The 19,640-nt window shown below is 40.0% G+C and overlaps 1 protein-coding gene across 1 annotated transcript; it reads left to right on the top strand.

Annotated features, from left to right (window-relative positions):
• The first annotated feature begins 7,185 nt into the window (after positions 1-7,185).
• On the top strand, positions 7,186-18,930 carry LOC135199368 (serine protease inhibitor 88Ea-like). The gene is made up of 6 exons (XM_064227345.1): positions 7,186-7,328; positions 11,052-11,391; positions 13,402-13,540; positions 15,159-15,402; positions 15,810-16,045; positions 17,419-18,930. The coding sequence occupies exons 2-6, from the start codon at positions 11,072-11,074 to the stop codon at positions 17,707-17,709; spliced, it is 1,230 nt and encodes a 409-aa protein (XP_064083415.1). The 5' UTR covers positions 7,186-7,328; positions 11,052-11,071; the 3' UTR covers positions 17,710-18,930.
• Positions 18,931-19,640: the final 710 nt, after the last annotated feature.

Genomic DNA, 19,640 nt, shown 5'->3' with positions numbered 1-19,640 from the left:
TCACACCAAGGTCTTTAACTGCTTCCTTATTTGTGATTGTCTCATTATTAGGTCCCCTATATGCATATAGCTTTCCTTCTCTGTCTCCATAATTTATTGATTCAAATTTATCAGTTAAATACCATCCTATTTACCTCTGCCCAATCATACACTTTGTTAAGGTCTCTTTGTAGCGCGTTCCTATCTTCATCACAAGTAATTTCTCTACTTATTCTTGTGTCATCGGCGAAAATACTCACTACCGATTCCTTAACATTACTGTCTATGTCTTCAATCATAATAACAAACAGTATTGCAGCTAACACCGTACCTTGTGGCACACCGGATATTACCTTAGCTTCATCCAATTTCTCATCGTTTGCAATAACTATCTGTTTTCTGTTGTGTAAAAATTCTTTTAACCATCTTCCTACTTTATCCACTATATTGTGTTTTCTCATTTTCTTCGCTGATATATTATGATCTACCTTGTCAAAAGCTTTTGCAAAGTATACATAAACCACATCTGTTTCATTTCCGCTTTTTCATAATTTTTTGCTATGTGTTCTCACGGTGGACTAACAGTTGGGTTTGTGTACTTTTTCCAGGTACGAAACATGTGTCCTATATAAAACATATTATTTTTTATTAAATGTTTCATAATATTTTTCTTCATTACCCGATTTCTACACCTTTTCATAATATGTGATGTTAGACCCACAGGCTATGTTACTTGCCTCTAGCCGATCAACTTTTGAATGTAGGGGTAATATATGCTAATTTGTGCTCATCATAAATCTTGCCTGTATCTACACTTTGTCTTAATAATATTGCAAGTGGCTTTGCAATTGAATGAGCTACTTTCTTTAACAAAATAGCAGGATCAGGCCCTGCTGCAGCTCCATTTTTAATTTCACTAATAGCCTGCACAATATCAACTTCGTTAATATCCATGTCTGCTAAATATTCACTATTTTCATCCCTTTCTTCTATATCATTATCTTCATTATCAATTCTAAGGGTGAATTCCCTCTTATATCTTTCTGCCAATATGTTGCCAATTTCCTTTTTTTCATTCGTTATCTCCCTTCAATTCTTAGAGACCTATTTCTATTCTTCTTTTATTCATCTTATCGCGTATGAGTACAATAGTTTGGGGTTTTGCTTGATATTTACTAGGGTTTTTCTTCCAAGTCCCGTTTTTCATTTTCTTTGATTGTTATAATCTTTTGTTCTGCACTTTTTAGTTCGATCACTTTCCATGCATTTTTTTCTTTTGCTAGACCTTTTTTCCACTTTCTGATTTTCTGGAACAAGATCCTTCTGTCTCTTGGTATGCATGACTGATGTTTACTTTTCTTCTTCGGTATATATTTACCCCTATTTTCTCTAATATTTTATATAATATCTCCGTATTTACCTTTATATCATCACTTACGAAAATGTTATCCCAATCTTTGTTTAATTCTTCATTTATTTCTGACCATTTTATATTTTTACTGTAGAAGTTGTATTTTCCATATCCTTCCCACTTTTTCATTTCTTGCTTATCTCTGTTTTCACTTGCTTTGGAATGGACTGTTAATTCTATGAGATTATGGTCTGAAATACTCGCATTATAAACTATTATTTCTTTAACATAATTCACCTCGTTCACAAATACTAGGTCTAAAGTATTTTCCTTTCTTGTTGGCAGGTGATTTATTTGTTGAATGTTGTATTCTAGTAGCATATCTAAAAGCTTTTCGAATTGCCTCTTATCTTCTGCACTACTATTACTCTCTTTTTTATATGTATAAATACAACCACAATCTCCTATTCGTTCTTTCCAGTCTACGAAAGGAAAGTTAAAGTTTCTGGATAGGAGAATAGTCCAGTCCCTGTGATATCTACATATATCATCCAATTTTTCTATTATTGTGTCAAACTCTTTAGTATTAGGAGGTCTATATATTACTATGTTCATTAATTTTTCAGATTCAAATTCTACCGCTATTAGTTCACATTCTGAGTTACTATATTTTTTCATATGCTTTCCCTTGTTTTTTGTCTTTCCCATATATCGCTTTTTCTCTCTTGATTCCCAATATTTTTTCTATCTGATTTATAAGTTTGGAACCCTTTTATTTGAATCATCATTCCCCAGTGTCTTGGGAATACCTAGGTTTTCCACTTATATTCGTTATATCTATTTTCTTTTCAATTTGGGTTAGTACTTCTAAGTACTCTATTTTTCTTTTTGAGTTACTCGTAACTAAACCCTGCGCATTCATCACTATGATGGTTTGCGTGTTTTCTCCTTCATTTAATATGGGTAATAATAAGGATTTTCCCATGTCTCTTTCCTGTTCTGGTATGTTGTTCTTTTCTTCATTTCCAGAAATTCTGACATTAAAAAATCCAAACTTTCCATAATATTTTATCTTCCTTCATTATAATTATTCATTTTGTGTCTGAATCTGCAATTTTCTCCGTATCTGCAATATCCCCTAGCATCATGCATACAGTATTTATCTCTTGAGCTGTAGTATCTTGGAGTTGAGGCTTAGAAATTATTTGCTGACACTCCATATCGCGGTGATGGCATGCTTTTTTCCTTCACCTCATATTCTTTGTTCCTCTCATTATTTGTTTCTTTCCTACTTTGGATTTTATTATTTGATTGACTATTTAATTGATTTTGATTCATGGCTAAAGGGTGCATATATTTACATTTTTTGTCGAACTTACATCCTTTTCCTTCTTTTAGGTTTTTGCATATGTAGATCTCTGCAATCATCCTCATAGCTGTCTATAGGTATGCACATTTACCATAGATTTCATAGTCGTGACATACCTTGGGATGTTTGTAGTAACATCCTTCTCCGAATCTGCAATTCCCTCTTTTCAAAAGGGTGCAGACTTTGTCTTTCTTGTCTATTTTTTGTGTTGTCATGTCGTAATTTCTTTCTTCATATGTACGCTGCATGATTGCCTCATATGTAGTAGTATCTATGAGTATCTCTGCATCCATACTTTTATCTTGTTCTTTGTTTTCCTTATTTTTTTCTGTCATTTCAGTTTTATTTACTTCTCTTCCGAGAGAGAGAAATTTGCTTATTTGAGAGAGAGAGATTCCTTATTTTCGAGAGAGAGAGAGAGAGAGAGAGAGAGAGAGAGAGAGAGAGAGAGAGAGAGAGAGAGAGAGAGTTCTTTTCAACTCTCTTTGAGAGAGAAAGAGATTTCTTTTCAAATTTCTCTCTGACACAGAGAGAGTGAGAGCGAGAGAGATTCCTTATTTTCAAGTGAGAGAGAGAGAGAGAGAAGAGAGAGAGAGAGAGAGAGAGAGAGAGAGAGCCACTCTTCCCTATATGGTATATTTCTTCACCCCCTCCCGGGACGCCGTGACGTCACGCCCTGACCTCGCGATGTTCACTTTCAGGTGAGGTGAGGTCACGGACCAGGATTGGCAGAATATGACGTCATCGGCGTGTCACTGGTGACTCTAGAATAATTAGCAGGGTAGATGAGTCAGTAGTGAGTCAATAGTGATTTGCTTAGCAGGGTAGATGCGTCAGCAGTGAGTTAAGTAGCAGGGTAGATGAGTAGGTGGGTTAATGAGCAAGGTAAATAAGCAAGCAGTTAGCAGGGTAGGTGAGTAGGTGAGTTAATTAGTAGAGCAGATGAGTAAGAGAGTCAGCAGGTGAGTTAATTAGTAGGGCAGATGAGTAGGTGAGTTAATTAGCAGGGCAGATGAGTAGGTAAGTCAACTGTGAATTAATTAGCAGGGCAGATGAGTAGGTAAGTCAGCAGGAGCCTCAAATAGCAAGCATCCCTTTGTCTCTCATTTGTTTACATTTGCTTACGTCTTCTTCTTCTTTTTCTTGTTTTTCTGAGACTTCGTCGTCTTCTGAGACTTGTTTCTTCTTCTTCCTCTTCGTCTTCTACGATAATAACAGTCTATAATGACGGACGAAAGATGCAAATAAAGACAAAAACAACAAGAAGGAAAAAAAACAATGAAAACACAGAAAACAAAAAAGAAGGAAGTAACAAAACTGTGTGAGTCCATTAGCCATGACGACCACCCTCCGAGTATATCATAGACGGTAGTCGCCCAACTATTCATTCTCCTCCCTTTATTCTCCTCCCCTCTTCTCCCCCAGGAGCCTTGGCAAATCCAGCCCCCACCCCTCAGGAACCCACAAACGTGACAATCATATGGGAGCATCGAGAGGAGCGGAAGAGGGAGTATTAATGGCGTCCTTCGTAGGGAACTATTTTCTGGGTTTTTGAACGGGAGTGCCTCTCGTATCCGGCCTTGTGGGAGCGTATACGTGCGTGGTGGCCCCTCCTCCGACGGGATTTCCCTTTCCTCTCTCTCTCTCCCTCCCGAAATGGCTGGCATTGGCACTCTTTGTCAATTTATCTGTTCCTTATCCTCCTTCATCATCAGGTGTTTTGGTATAATGGCGGACGATAAGCATAGATCTATAGGTCTAGTATCGTCGTATCTGTTACGTTAGTACCGTATCGTAAACGCTCCTCGTCTACGTTACTTGGAAGAACAAAATGACAAAATACACGATTTTATAACATCATAAATGGATTAATAATAGATCAATGGACGAATGAATTAATCAAATTAGCTTTTTCGTGAATGTAGATAAACAAACTTGCATAAGCCAAGCATGCATGATGACGTCACACACTCACCAAGACGTGACGTCACTGTGCAGTTTCTCTCATGTTGCCAAACAACGCTGTCATTATTATCGTTTGCGTTTTGTTTGTTTGTTAGAAGAGCAAATTAATAGATAAATATGTTTTTGATAACATTGCCAATCTGCAAAATAGGAGTTTTGTTTTTTGACGGGTAAATAAATCGTTAAAAAAGTTGCTTGCGAAAGATCAAAAGAGGAGGAAAGTTGTCACGTATCGCCATATGCAACGTTGCAATGGCGAGCAGGATTTGGCTTGAGAAAGTGATATCCGTCGCCTTGCCATATTGCAAGCTCTCTCTCTCTCTCTCTCTCTCTCTCTCTCTCTCTCTCTCTCTCTCTCTCTCTCTCTCTCTCTCTCACCGGATTCCGCTTTCGCGGACAAACTTTCACATTGTTGAGTCTAGGGAATTCACATCCTGCGTCGCCTTTTAGACTCATGTGATAAGTGACCTGGCGTCATTCATTTGACGCAGTGATTCATCCGTGAATCCTGGCTTTGAAGAGGTTTCAAGGATTCATCCTCTCTCTCTCTCTCTCTCTCTCTCTCTCTCTCTCTCTCTCTCTCTCTCTCTCTCTCTCTCTCTCTCTCTCTCTCTCTCATTTAAGACTTACAGGCTGAGAAAGATGTCGTGTCACGTTATGGACGATATTAGGTCTATTGTTCATTCGTAATATCAGTTTCTTAATCATTCGACACTCAATTATTCTCCCTTAAAATGCCCTTAGGGTATTTTGAAGGTATTTTCGGGAACTGGGTATACTGGGTATGTCCAAGGAGTGGAAAGACGGGTCCTTCTCCAAATCCGGTTTGGCTCGTACATACCTACACCCATTTTGGAAGGTGACCTTGAATTGTGCTTTTATTTTTTTCGTTTTGAATTTTTATTTTGGTTTTCATATATTCCTAGTAAAATTTACGTTAAAACGAATATCTAGTATTACGAAATTACGAGTTTCGTCGCCGTGTAATTCCATATGACGAAATATATCTGAATAACACGAAAAATTAGGAGTTTTTCCAAGTCGTAGCAATCGTACGTGTTCGGTGCAAACCATATTTTCGTGTGTTTCTCTCAGACATATTTGTGCGTTTTCATTGTTTTTTTGTTATCAATTCATAACGACGAATAACTGTCAAACGAAGTTCTGATATCACGAACAACGAATGACGTCGCCATGCACGTCTGATCTGACGACTTATTATCTGAATAAAACTTAGACGCAATCTTTTGTGTTCGGTGCAAACCATATTTTCGTGTGTTTCTCTCAGCCATATTTGTTCTTTTTTCCCGATTTTTAAAATAATTTATAACGACGAATAACGGTCAAACGAAGTATTGATATCAAGAATAACGAATGACGTCGCCATGCAAGTCTGATATGACGAATTTTCTGAATAAAACTAAAAAAAGAAAAAAGGTTAACCTAGACGCATTCTTACGTGTTCGGTGCAAACAACGTTTTCGTGTGTTTCTCCAAGCCATACTTATGCGTTTTTCCTGATTTTTATTAATTCATAACGACGAATAACGGTCAAACGAAGTTCTGATATTGCGAACTGACGAATGACGTCGCCGTGAAAGTCTGGTATGACGAATTATCTTAAGAAAACTAAATAGAAATAAGTCTATTGTACGCAATCGTCCGTGTTCGGTGCAGACCATTTTGCAGTGTTTCTCTCAGCCATATTTGTGCGTTTTTCCTGTATTTTATTAATGTATAACGACGAATAACGGTCAAACGAAGTTCTGATATCACGAAGAAACGAATGACGTCGCCGTGAAAGTCTGAATGACGAATTATCTGAATAAAACTAAAAATAAAAAAGTTAACTTGGACGCAGTCTTTCGTGTTCGGAGTAAATCATGTTTTTCTTAGCCATATTTGCGTTTATTTCTCCTATTGTTGGCCAAACGTCGCCAGAATTGTCTATTACAATCCTACAGCCATCATCTGATGGCCATCGGGACGACCCTTTAACCAATATCGACGACCAATTGTTGCCGAAAACAACTTCCGGATGAAGTTGTTCGTCTTTTCCTAGACCTATAGACCTGAGCCAACTGAACTTATAGGCCTATAAAGACCCATTCTTTCGCAGACAATGGTTTCGTATTACGCCCCATTGAGTAAAAAAACCTTCGATAGATCAGGACATTCGTGACAAAGAAGGTAAATAAAAACAAAAATTGTCGTTTCGCAAAATAACGACGAATTTCGTCGGGTTCCCGAATGACGGGAGTGACGTCACAGGTGATTATGGAAATCCCATTTTTGTGTGACTTTCTTTCGAGATAAACGAAGTTGTCGTACAGTAGTATTCCTATTAACTTTATATATCATTTTGCTTCTGACATTTAAATTTCCAGAAATTTGAGTCGTGAGATTACTTATTATGAATCTAGATAAAGAACGAAAGCGAGAGAAAGTGGAGGAAATTCCACTGGGGGCCAAAAAATGTGACGGGAAATGATCGTACACCTGGCAAGCGCCATCAACTCGTCATGCCTCACGACCAGCGAATAAAACTGGCTGCTTGAGTCGCCGTGACAGTCAGTCTTATCGTAAGTGTGCCAGTGTAACATTGCGGTTTTTCGTTGGAGGATTGTGACGCAAGCACAAATATATTTATTAATCCGTTAGCGAGTAAGTATGGCAGCTTAAAAGTATTCTTTTATAATTAACCAGTCACGTTTTAGATCTAGAACCGGATGGAGGATCCATTTCGTCGTAAATTAATTTAACAAAGAAGAATATCGTCTGCATTGAAGTCTCCGCCTCCTCTATACCATCTGGTGTTATGTGAAAGCTTTAGTTTTTCACTTATTACTTTTGGGGGGGCGGTTTTGACAACACCTGTTGCAGGGGCTTGTTCTCCCCTGTGATTTCCTGATAGAATGTTGTTCTGCGCGTTGGTTCAACCCGCTGTTGTGACGCAACAACACACAAAAAAAGTTTTCCTACTTAAGAGACCTGTTAGTTCTTATAGGCCAAGAGGTTGACTCATTTTTCCCATAAGTTTCAAAATGATTTTATTGCCCAAAAGTCACTTTTAAATGATTTAAGTTAGCATGACATTGATTGCCTAAAGTAGGTACCAGCATTTGGGCAATCGATGAAGGTTCCCAAGCTCATGGTTAAGTAGTAATTTTGATTTATTTTTATTTTATATACAAATCTTAGCATGGAGAGCCCTTGTGACGTTGGTCAGTATATATACCAGTCTCCTCTTCCTCTCCCCCCTCGCCCATACCATTATTTATTATCTATATATTTTAGTTATTTACCTGTTTGTTTACTTGTTTGCTTGTTTAATAATTTAAATTTTTATTTCATCAAATCTTAACAAGGAGACCCCTTAACAAGTTAGTATTACTCGCTTCAAGGAGCATTTTGTATGTGCTGGTGAGCCTTCTCTCTCTCTCTCTCTCTCTCTCTCTCTCTCTCTCTCTCTCTCTCTGTCGCAGACTGACTGACTTTCTCTTTCTCCTGAGAGAGAGAAAGAGGTTTCTCCTGTGGCGTTGAGACTGACTACTTTCACTTAAAAGGTGTGTAAACTACAAAGTTTTTTTGTTCAAAATTGAAGTTGATAAATAGTTATTTGGTCAAGTAAACTCATAGGGTTTAGCCTGAACAAGCGAAGAGTGAACTTCTAGTCTTAGAAGGGAATATATTATAACAACCGGATCTTCCAACAGGTTAGCCTTGGCGCTTGGGTCAAAGAGTGGAGAGAGAGAGAGAGAGAGAGAGAGCCTATATCTATCTTTTTGGGAGAGGGAAAGCTCTTGGCTATCTTGTAGAGAGAGCTAGAGAGATTGTATCTTATGGGAGAGAGTCAAAGAGAGAGAGAGAGAGAGAGAGAGAGAGAGAGAGAGCGCTTATGTCTATCTTTGTGGGAGAGGGAGAGTTCGTTATCTTGTAGAGAGAGCTAGAGAGGTTGTAACTTATGAGAGAGAGAGAGGGAGGGGGGGGGCGTTTGTAACTTATGAGAGAGAGAGAGAGAGAGAGAGAGAGGTGAAAGTGACAATAGCGTAGGAGTTCCCTTTCACTCTTCGGCTTTCGTCTGGAGCCCCCACAACCCCAGCCCTGAATATATTATGGTACTATCGGATGAGTGAAGGTCTTCTTGTGACCCACGGGCGAATATCCCTATATACATGACCCCCCCCCCCCCCCCCCCCCCCCCATTTCCTTTCAAGGTTAGAATTCGACTTATTATCTCTCTCTCTCTCTCTGCTCTCTCTCTATTCTCTCTCTCTCTCTCTCTCTCTCTCTCTCTCTCTCTCTCTCTCTCTCGGATATTCAAAGAACTGCCGATGCTAGCAAATAAAATATCCAAATCTGATACCAGAAAGGTTGCAGTAATGATGGTCACAGGAAATGCTTTTTAGAGACAGTTTCCATTAACACAATCTTTGGTTGCGACAAGAGGCCGGAAATTGGTATGTAGGACTTGTTGCGGACACACACACACACACACACACACACACAAACACACAGTCTGGTACGTGCAAGGGATATCAACAGAATTATTGGGAATGTTCCACGAACACAGCAGCTGCAAGAGATTTTCTAAAAGCACGCCAGACGTTTTGTTTGTTTTTCTGTAGGCCTATACTGTGAGATTTATCATTTTAGAAATTATAAATCTCACAGGATAGGCCTGCTGTAGTACTCTCTCGTGAAGGATGTTAGATGTTCGACTTTATTAGAAAAGGCTTATTGCTGTAGAATTCCGTAGAGTTTTTAAGAGCATTGTGGTTTCACGTGTGTTTGTAGGCCTATAATGTTTGAACTAATCTTAAAAGCATTTTGTGTTCATCTTGGAAGCATGTAGGCCTAAGGCCTATAATGTCTTTACTTATACTTGAAAGCATTTTGTAGAGATCTTTGAAGCATGTTAAACATGTAGGCCTAAAGCTAGACTTATCTTGGAAGACTTTCAACACGCCTTCCAAGAAGCACTTTGTCCCAATTTTTTGACTTGAAAAAATCGCTTTAGCCAAGTTTTTTACTTGAAAAAAGCACTTTAGACAAGTTTTTGACTTCCAAGAATTGATTTGGACAAGTTTTTGACTTTCAAGAATCGATTTGGACAAGTTTTTGGCTTGAAAGAAGCACTTTGGACAATATTTTTTATATCAAGCACATTGGACAAGTTTTTGATCTTCCAAGAAGTACTTTGGACAAGTCCAACTGTTTTTTACTTTCAAGAATCGATTTGGACAAGATTTTTTTATTTCAAGAAGCACATTGGACAAGTTTTTCAACTCTTGTAGACCTATTCTTGAATCGCTCTCATCCGGAAATGGTTCTGGGCTCCTGCCTCTACTAAAATACAGATTTTCTGTTGTTTCTTTGCATAATTGTCTCCTTCCTGCGTTCCAGAGGTCCTTTGTTCCTCCTTGCACCGTTGGAGGACTGTGGAGCAGTGTCAAAAGTGTTAGGATGTCTTACAATTGAAACTTCATTATTACAAGCGTAGCTAGATGCAATGCTTTGCCACCGTGAATCTAATCTCCATGTAATTTTGATAATCTAATTACATTTTTATTTATTATCTGTAATAACTTAATCTGTCTGTATTTCCTATTACCTTCTGCTACTACTTTCAAATTAAGACTTTAATTTTAAGTCAGTGGCCTCCTGTGGTGGGATTGTTCCACTTAAATAGGGTTCATATGGAACAACAGTAATGATGATAATATCGTCATACTCTTGCTTCTTTGTTTGTGAAGGAAGCACATCTTTCAAGGTTCGATTTCTGCTGGTGGCGTTAGTAGTAGTAAGGGCCATGTGTTGGCTTTCCAACAGCTCTCTCTCTCTCTCTCTCTCTCTCTCTCTCTCTCTCTCTCTCTCTCTCTCTCTCTCTCTCTCTCTCTCTGTTCGTTCTGTTTTGCCTTTGGTTAACAGATACACATTATGTATAAAGGTATAAGCCACGAAGGAAAAATAAACTACAGAGTTCCTGCAAGATCTTTCGAGTAAAGGACGTTAAGTCGAAAGATCTTGCAGGAACTCTGTTGTATCTCGAGCAGACATGGTAGGAAAATGAAGTACCATTTTGCAACCCTTCCACTTTATAATTTCGTGGATTCTGTTCAGAAACGCTAATTATTTCCGTATTGTGGTTTGGTTGTCCCGTCTCATCTCTACAGCAAAGTTAAAATGGCAGCAAACAATACAATAAATAATTTAATATACTCAACAGAAAAACTAATAATTTTCTTAGTCATTGTGTTCTTATAGTAGGTGGTAGGCTACTGTATTGCTTTCTGATCTCTTTACAGCAAAGAAAAGCAATAAAAACAAAAACAAATTATTTCCTGGGACATTGTGATCTCACAGTCTCAATCCATCTCTTTCCAGCAAATCAAAACAAAACAAGAATGAAGTGGCTGGCAACCTTAGCGGTGCTGCTCTGCGCGGCTCCCTCCGCCCGTCCCCAGTGTTTCTCCGCTGACGACGACCTCAGCATAGTCCCCAGCAACGACCTGTCCTCCATCACGGACTTCGGACTGGACCTGTTCAGGACGGTCTTCCCGTACAACGCCACGTCCAACTTCTTCTTCTCTCCATACAGCATCTGGAACGCCCTCACACTGGCCTACTTCGGTTCCGGGGGGAACACTCAGGCCGAGCTGGAGAGGGCACTCAGGGTATCCGACAAGGTCCAGACGCTGAAGAACTGGAGGAGTTTGGAGTTCATGTGAGTATAGAATTAATAAAAAAATTCATTTATGTTAAACTAGACCTACCTTACAAACGAGTTACGTTCCGGATGACCGTTTGTACGTTGAATTGTTTGGGAGTTGGTTACTGTAGTCTTCATGCCTATTCCATTACAATAAGATAGTCAATACTCTACATGCAATTGCTTTATCTACAAAATAGGCACTCGGAACAAAATCTGAGTTTACAGGTGGCAAAGGGGAGTGCTCTGAGCACAATTTTAAGTTTACTGTCCCATTTGTTTGTACCTGAATGTCTGTAAATTGAATGTTCGCAAGTAGGGTGATTCTTGTACACTGGAATACACAGTCAGTTGTAAAGGTTCAGCGCTTCACACTAGCCGGAGGCCAGCTTTCAACTTAACGTTAGTCTGTCCCCATCGATAACATAACCGAAGGGGAGTAGCTGCAAGCTCTTTCATTCCTTTGACTGTACCTCTATACATATTCTTTCTTCCCTCTGACTTTCCTCCACCCTCTTCTAACAGTGGTTTAATGGTGAAACTCCAAGAGGTTGTCCTCCTGGTACACCTTTCAAACCACCTTTATACTAGGTTCCATTTCAGCGCTGAAAGACCTAATCATAGGTCCCAGCGCTTGACCCTTGGGTCATAAATTCTATAGTCTATTCATCGACAACATTCACCTCTGAATGCGTGTGTGAATAACTTACTTCAGTTATCCACTAAAGTAATTATTATTCACAGCTCACTTCAACTTGCTGTACTGTCACAATAATACGTATACTGCTCTTGCCAACTTTCACTCTCCAACTTTCTCTGCTTCAAATGTATCTTCACCTGTAATAGTGTTCTGGTCTCCTTGCTCCTAATGAAAGTTATTCACCAGTCTTAAAGTTGGGCTAGGTCTCATCAGTCATTATCTCCTAAGCTTGTGAATATACTAGGGTATTCTTAGCTTGTTCAGTGATTTTGCCTTTCAGACATTTACCTGATCCTTTTTAATTCTCTTCAACGTTGCCAGTCATTACTAATAAGTTTGTCAATTTTCCATAAGTTTTATGAGGTCTTTCACATCAATTGATCACTGATTCCCTATGCGGTAAATGTTTTGCCTTGCTGTCGAACTTCTCAGTTCCAGAGGTCCTTTATTCCTCTCACCGTTGGACTGTGGACCAGTCTACCTACTGAGGATGTTGTGCAATTGGTACTTTAAAAGTGTCAAGCGAAGATGCAATTGATTGCTACCCTAATACTTTTTCCCCTTGTATTTTAATACATTTTTATCTATTAATTTCTTTTTTTGGTAAATGAGACCTCTTGTTCCTGTAGTATTTCCCTTTACCACCCCTACTTCTTCTCAATGAACACCATAATATCCTTTGAAACCACCTTGAATTTCAAGTCAGTGGCCCTTTAGTGAGGTTGTTTCATGTGAACAGGGTTCATCTTCTGAATCATCATCATCGTCTTCCCAGCTTTATCCATATTTGGGGTCGCCGTTTTTATTCTCTCTTCCATCTACCTCTATCCTGTGTCATTTCCTCCCTTACTCCCTTCTCCCTTGTATCATCTCAAAAGCTATCTCTCCACCTGGTCTTAGGTCTTCCTAACCTATTTTCTTAAACAAATACCAGACAAGAAATAATGGATGGAAACTAGAACTGAAGAGATACAGCACATCCCATTGTGGGAACTTCTTTACATACAAGATATGTGACACGTGGAATAAACTCCCACCAGAAGTTTGTAAACAGCAACAGTGTGGAAGAGTTTAAAAGAAAGCTAGACAAAATCATTAGGACACTGTGATTGCACAGTAAAACCTGCTCCTACAGATAAGTGAGCACACGATGTCTTTTCGGATGGACTAACAAGAGTCTGAGACATCCTAATCCTTGTAAGCTCCCTCGCCACGTCCATCACTTCTCTTGCCATGTGTTCATCTTCTGACTAATATGTAATAATGATAATACTTGAGTATGTGAACAAGTGCAATCCTTAATTTTCTTTGAATTTATCTGCCAGGTATCAGATGCGCCAGGTGAACAACAGCGACTACACCTTCAACTTGGCCAACAAGGCTTACTTCGACCACAACCTCACTCTCCGCCCCTGTGTGAAAGACATCCTGCACAAGGAGTTGGAACTGATTGACTTCTCTAAGGTGAATAAATAGATAGATTGTCTAATTACAAAATCAACATTGTTTAGTCTCTGTTAAAATGGTAATAGACACTTTGTTTAGTGTTAGAATTATTGTAGTGGTAACCTCTGCATAGGGAGATGCTGGACCCAATAAATTTTTTGTAGGGTTTATTTCTATTGGGGGCTGCTATGCTTTCTGTAGATTTTTGCAGGTGTGGAGCCTGTAAGTTTATGTAGATTTTTGCAGGTGTGGAATCTGTAAGTTTCTAAAGATTTTTGCAGGTGTGGAGCCTGTAAATTTTGTGTAGATTTTTGCAGGTGTGGAGCCTGTAAATTTCTGTAGATTTTTCCAGGTGTGGAGCCTAAGTTTCTGTAGATTTTTGCAGGTGTGGAGCATGTGAATTTTTTGTAGATTTTTGTGGGTGTGGAGCCTGTAAGTTTCTGTAGATTATTGCAGGTTTGGAGCCTGTAAGTTTCTGTAGATTATTGCAGGTTTGGAGCCTGTAAGTTTCTGTAGATTATTGCAGGTATGGAGCTTGTGAATTTTTTGTAGATTATTGCAGGTGGGGAGCCTGTAATTTTCTGTAGATTATTGCAGGTGGGGAGCCTGTAATTTTCTGTAGATTATTGCAGGTGGGGAGCCTGTAAGTTTCTGTAGATTATTGCAGGTATGGAGCTTGTGAATTTTTTGTATATTATTGCAGGTGGGGAGCCTGTAATTTTCTGTAGATTATTGCAGGTGGGGAGCCTGTAATTTTCTGTAGATTATTGCAGGTGGGGAGCCTGTAAGTTTCTGTAGATTATTGCAGGTGTGGAGCCTGTAAGTTTCAGTAGATTTTTGCAGGTCTGGAGCCTGTAAATTTCTGCAGATTTTTGCAGGTGTAGAGCCTATAGGTTTTTAAGTCATTTCCTGTGAGGGGTGTGTCTTCTGTAGATTTTTGCAGGTGTGAGGGCTGTGAATTTTTTTGAAGATATTTGCAGGTGTGGAGATTGTAAATTTCTGTAGAGTCCATTCATTTGAGGGGCTGCTGTGCCTTCTGTAGATGTAGTGACAGCATTGATTTTTGTAGAGGCAATGATAGTAGCCCTTGTGGCTAGGGAAGGTAGAATAGATAAAAGGTCTGATATATACTAGAAGCAATGAGTTAATGATTTAATCTGCTAAGAACAGGAGGAAAAGATGTTATTGAGGATAATTATTTTCAATAAGGAAAGATATATTCTGCAGGCAAGATTGACGAGTTAATTACTTAGAAACAGGATAGGGACATGTTGCATGAGGGGAAAATGTAACTCTGTAGGCATTACTTGAGAGTTCTTTGATGTGTTTCTTCCTTAGGCCCCTAGCAACCCCTTTCATTGCTTTTACTGTACCATCTCCTGCATTCATATTCTCGTTCTTCCACCATGCTATCCTCAACCCTCTCTTAACAATGGTTTCCTAGCGCAACTGCGAAAGGTTTTCCTCCCGTTTATGCCTCTCATACCTATCTACTCTTCATTTCCCTTTCGGCGCCGAGCGATCTCATATACATAGGTCCCAGCGCTAGGTTTTTGGCCTAGATTTTGTATATGTATAACGTTCCATGCAGGAAAGTTAAAGTAAGCGGGAACGTCATTTGACTTTCTAATTCCAGCCCGTCGAAGCTGCAGGCACCATCAATGACTTCGTATCCCAGACCACCAAGGGACGCATCCCAACTCTGGTGGGAGCCGATGATGTCATCAACGCCCAGATGGTCTTGGCCAATGCCGCCTTCTTCAAGGGCACCTGGCTGTACCAGTTCAAGAAGTCTGCCACCCAGCCCGGTCTCTTCTACTCCACCCCACAGGACTACAGCTTCGTCGACATGATGAGGCAGAAAGGCAACTTCAGGCACGGTGAGTGTCGGGTTCACGCCGTCAAGTCGTGGGGATCGGTCGCTTGGAAGATTCCCCCGAGGCTTATTTCATTGTGGTTCATAATTTTCCAACCCTTCTCCAGTCTTAACAGCTTGTCCTCAATATCACCAGTGGATGATATATCATCATTCGGTCGTTTCAATTTAAATTGTGTATAAACAAGGTACCAGCATCATCCTAATTTATTCCATGATTTTGTCTTTCAAACTTTTACCTGTCCATTCAGCTTTGCCTCACTGTTACCAGTCATTGCCAACACATGGTGGGGGCCCTTGTCCCATTGAATAGGGTTCTTCATCTTCCAAATAATATGTTCCATATGAATAGGGTTCTTCTTCCAAATGATATGTACATTTATCACTCACCGTCCCATCCTGTTCTCCCAGGCGTCTCAGAGGAACTAGGCGCCCACATCCTCGAGTTGCCCTACACAGGAGAGGCTGTGTCCATGTTCATCCTCCTCCCTCCCTTCATCTCCGGAGACAACGGCTTCAACAAGATGGTTGAGAGGCTGAATGGCACCACGCTCCAGAACGCCATCGACGACATGTGGAGGGTCCAGGTGGAGGTCATCCTGCCCAAGTTCCGGCTGGAGCAGATGGTCGGCGACGAGCTCATGCTTGTGAGTATATACCAGCTTGTTGTAAACCTTGAAAACATGTCATACACATGTTGCCAATTTATTGCATACGTGTGGGCCCCTCACTGGCATGGTCGGTTTGGTCTTGGCCTGCCACCTTGGTGGCCACGAGTTCAATTCTCAGGCATTCCACTGAGGGGTCAGAGATGTGTATTTCCGGTGATGGAAGTTTGCTCTCGACATGGTTCGGAAGTCGCGTAAAGCTGTTGGTCCCTTGCTGAATATCCACTGGTTACATGCAGCATAAAAACACCATATAAACAAACTAGCAAACAGATATTGAATGTGTCCCAGACAGGTTGGAAACTATTGTACATGCAGAATGATCTTGAGCAATGTTGGGCAGTCGTATGTAGAAATGGTTAGGACTGCCAGTCAGTACAGTCAACATGCATAGTATTCTTATTCTCAAGATTCACGGGCTTGGCTATTCGCGAATTTCTCTGGGGAATATATATCTAGTCACTGTGCGCAGGAAATACACCTATTTGCGGTATTTTTTCACAGATATATTCGCTAAATGTATTTTCATATCAATTTCATGACTGAATACACTTGTGATAAAACTATGAGAATATAACTTTGGTATAAGCATTTTTAGAGAGGTTTTCCTGTGTTTTAATGATTAAAGTAGGCAGTTCTGTCGTTTTCAAGAGGTTTTGGGTACTCACATACTTTAGCTATCAACAGGTGTCTAGTACGCATCCCCCACGAATATGAGGGTAAACTGTATTAGATTTGAATTCAATACGACGTCTGACGTCTGTGCACTAAGTTTCAATACAACGTCTTTGCACTAAGTTTCCAACATATAAATGATGTGTTTTTATTGTAATGTTGAAGGAAGATTTGATTAACCTATTTGATCTTGGGAATAAATGTTAAGAATTTCATAGTTCAGGAATAAGTGACTTATAGGAATACATTAGCATGTTGAGGAAATTCAGTTTTTGTTAGACTTGGTAACTGTGTAGCATAGTAAGATTAAAGTTATTAGTGTACTGTATTTGATATATAGTTGCCTTGCCTTTGACTTGCGCAAGTATGGCACGTTAAATTCATTTCCGTTACAGTACTGTAATGATTTTATCCCATACTGTACTTAAATATGCATGAAGAGTACAGGACCAGTTTACAAAAAATTCAACATACAAACAGCTGTCCAGAACGTAGCTGGTTTGTAAGCAGAGTGGTGTTTGTAAACCATTTTTCATTCCCCAAGTAGGTATGTGGTTATGCTAACTGCTCCTAATCAGCACTTCTGTGAAAGATTGATGTAACAGGACACTTTCTGACCAACTCACTCAATTTTTTACTTCGATTCTGTCTGACTTAGTGACCTTTCTTCCCCCTAGGCCCTCTCCCGCATGGGAGTCAGCGACCTCTTTGATGCCGGGCGAGCCAACCTGACCACCTTCGACCCCGTCACCCGCCTCAGCATCAGCAAGAGCATCCACAAGGCCTTCGTCGAGGTGTCCGAGGAAGGCACCGAAGCTGCGGCGGCCACCGCCCTCATCTCTCTGAGAATTGCCAGACCGGCAGCTCCCGAGAAGTTCGAGTGCAACCATCCCTTCCTCTTCGTCATCCACGACAACCTCACCAAGAACGTCCTCTTCATGGGTGCCTACAAGAATCCAAAGGCATGAGTCGGTGCTGTAAAGCGACTCTCGCCTTGACGCCTGTTCTGTGTGTCGCTCGTTTGTTGGTCTAGTTCAGGAGATACTCTAGGTTTGGATGTCATAAAAGTATATCTACTCTTTCTAATTTTGAAATGAGATTATTGTACATTGGCGTGAACTTTCCTCACAAACTATTCGTAAGCTTTTGTCTGGCATAAATGAAATTGCGTTTGAGTGAACTTTAAAAAAACTTGAGAGTAAAATTTGTGACATCTGTATTCAAAGATATGGAAGAGATATGGAAGGTTGATCTGCAGGTTTCACAGAAAACAGCTGAAAGTGTTAAGTGTTGACAGATATTGAAGTAATGGTTGTTGGATATTTACATATTTATATTTATAATTTATCCCTCCCCTACCTGTCGTTAAAGATGTCCTTCCTGATTCAGGTATTTGAGAATAGCAACCCTTTCTAGTGTGCATGAATCCTGCAACTTCCCGGAAGCCCTAAGTTAGAAAGCACTCGTCAATTGATATTTAAACTTCTGAACTGAAACTAGTTGTTCCAGTTAACATAACTCTTAATGCTTGCACATGAAAGAGGCGTGGCAGCAGATCTGAAATTTGTGAATCTACATTTGGCCTCACCTTCACCAAAAAGTAGTTCTTCAAAAAGGTAGGGACGGCTGCGGAAGGACACAACTCGTGAATGACCCCCCGCACGGTCCCCGTTACGTAAGCTGTGGCTCGGTTCCCCCCTTTATTGCACTCCTCTGACCACTTAACATTTGTTTAGGTTAATTTTAACTTTTATTAACTAAACTGCACTAGTCAGGGATCTGGAAATGCAGGATTGTATTATAGTTTCTTTGACTACTTAGGAGGATTTAAAGTTTCTCCCGTGCTGTTTGCAGCCTGTCGTTTGAAACGGCTTCATTCCGCAACGTGCGGATGTCAGTCAGAAGTCTGCAGTTTGAAAGCTTTGTTCCATCCTGCGGCAGCGGCTCGCATCCTCCCCCATCCTTTTTTATCGTGTGTAAATAACGAAGCCGATGCTGGAATGCTGTCATAACTTATGAGAGAAGTTATGACAGCGCCGCCAGCTCCGTACGCCACCAGTTTGTAATGGTCGGTGTGACGTACCCGGCCCAGCATTCTCCACATCAAAATTTTTTAATTTATTTTTAATCACCTTTAGCTACAGAATAGCTGTATAACTGTTTTTAATAAAATGGCGGTACAATAATAAGTGTGGGTGTATTGTATTTCCTCTAGAATACCTATAGTTACTGATCCTGATTCCCAGTCTGGAACTGGAACGTATCCAGAGGTCGTATTTGGCATTCCACTGAGGGGTTAGAGATGTGTATTTCTGGTGGACTTTTCGATGTTTGGAAGTCACATATGAAGCCATTGGTCCCATTGCTGAATAACCACTGGTTCAATGCAATGTAAAAACACCGGGTTTTTAACCTGGTATGTTTCCACCTTTGCAGAGTGTTTAGTACATGACCGTTACAACATAAACAAAAGACTGTCAATCTCAAAAACATAATGACCCTCAAGAAATATCAGCGCTAGCTAACCACCCCAAATATCCCCTGTGGGAGGGGGTCACCATCTAGGATAGATCTGTTTTCTAGATATTTATTGTAAACTGGAAACTTCAAAATTGGTCTAATCTGAACTTGGTAGTAAGCCTCGTTACCGTGTGTTCTGTAACGGAGCAGCGATTGCTGCAACCTTGAAGAAAAGGGAGGCTTTAAAACTTGAGAAGGGAGTCTACTATAGTAATAGAGTTGACTGACTATACGTAGTTGAAACTCCTGGTCAGGAGAAATGAGTCTTGACTGACCGCGCAAAGTGTCCAAATTTAAGATACGCAGAAATGGTAGACTGGCAGAGAGGAGATGTCAACATTGCATCTGATGAAAAAATTAAAAACAAAGATAAAACTAA

This window comes from Macrobrachium nipponense, chromosome 25, assembly GCF_015104395.2.
Source record: "Macrobrachium nipponense isolate FS-2020 chromosome 25, ASM1510439v2, whole genome shotgun sequence".
In the NCBI taxonomy this organism is placed as follows: domain Eukaryota; kingdom Metazoa; phylum Arthropoda; class Malacostraca; order Decapoda; family Palaemonidae; genus Macrobrachium; species Macrobrachium nipponense.
This window is presented reverse-complemented; position numbering and strand designations above follow the sequence as displayed.

Bases quoted from the DNA above. Each gene is read 5' to 3' on its own strand.
- LOC135199368 (XM_064227345.1), top strand. From the start codon at position 11,072: ATGAAGTGGCTGGCAACCTTAGCGGTGCTGCTCTGCGCGGCTCCCTCC. The intron at 15,403-15,809 runs GTGAGTGTCGGG...CTGTTCTCCCAG, and splicing joins GAAAGGCAACTTCAGGCACG to GCGTCTCAGAGGAACTAGGC. The intron at 16,046-17,418 runs GTGAGTATATAC...TCTTCCCCCTAG, and splicing joins TCGGCGACGAGCTCATGCTT to GCCCTCTCCCGCATGGGAGT.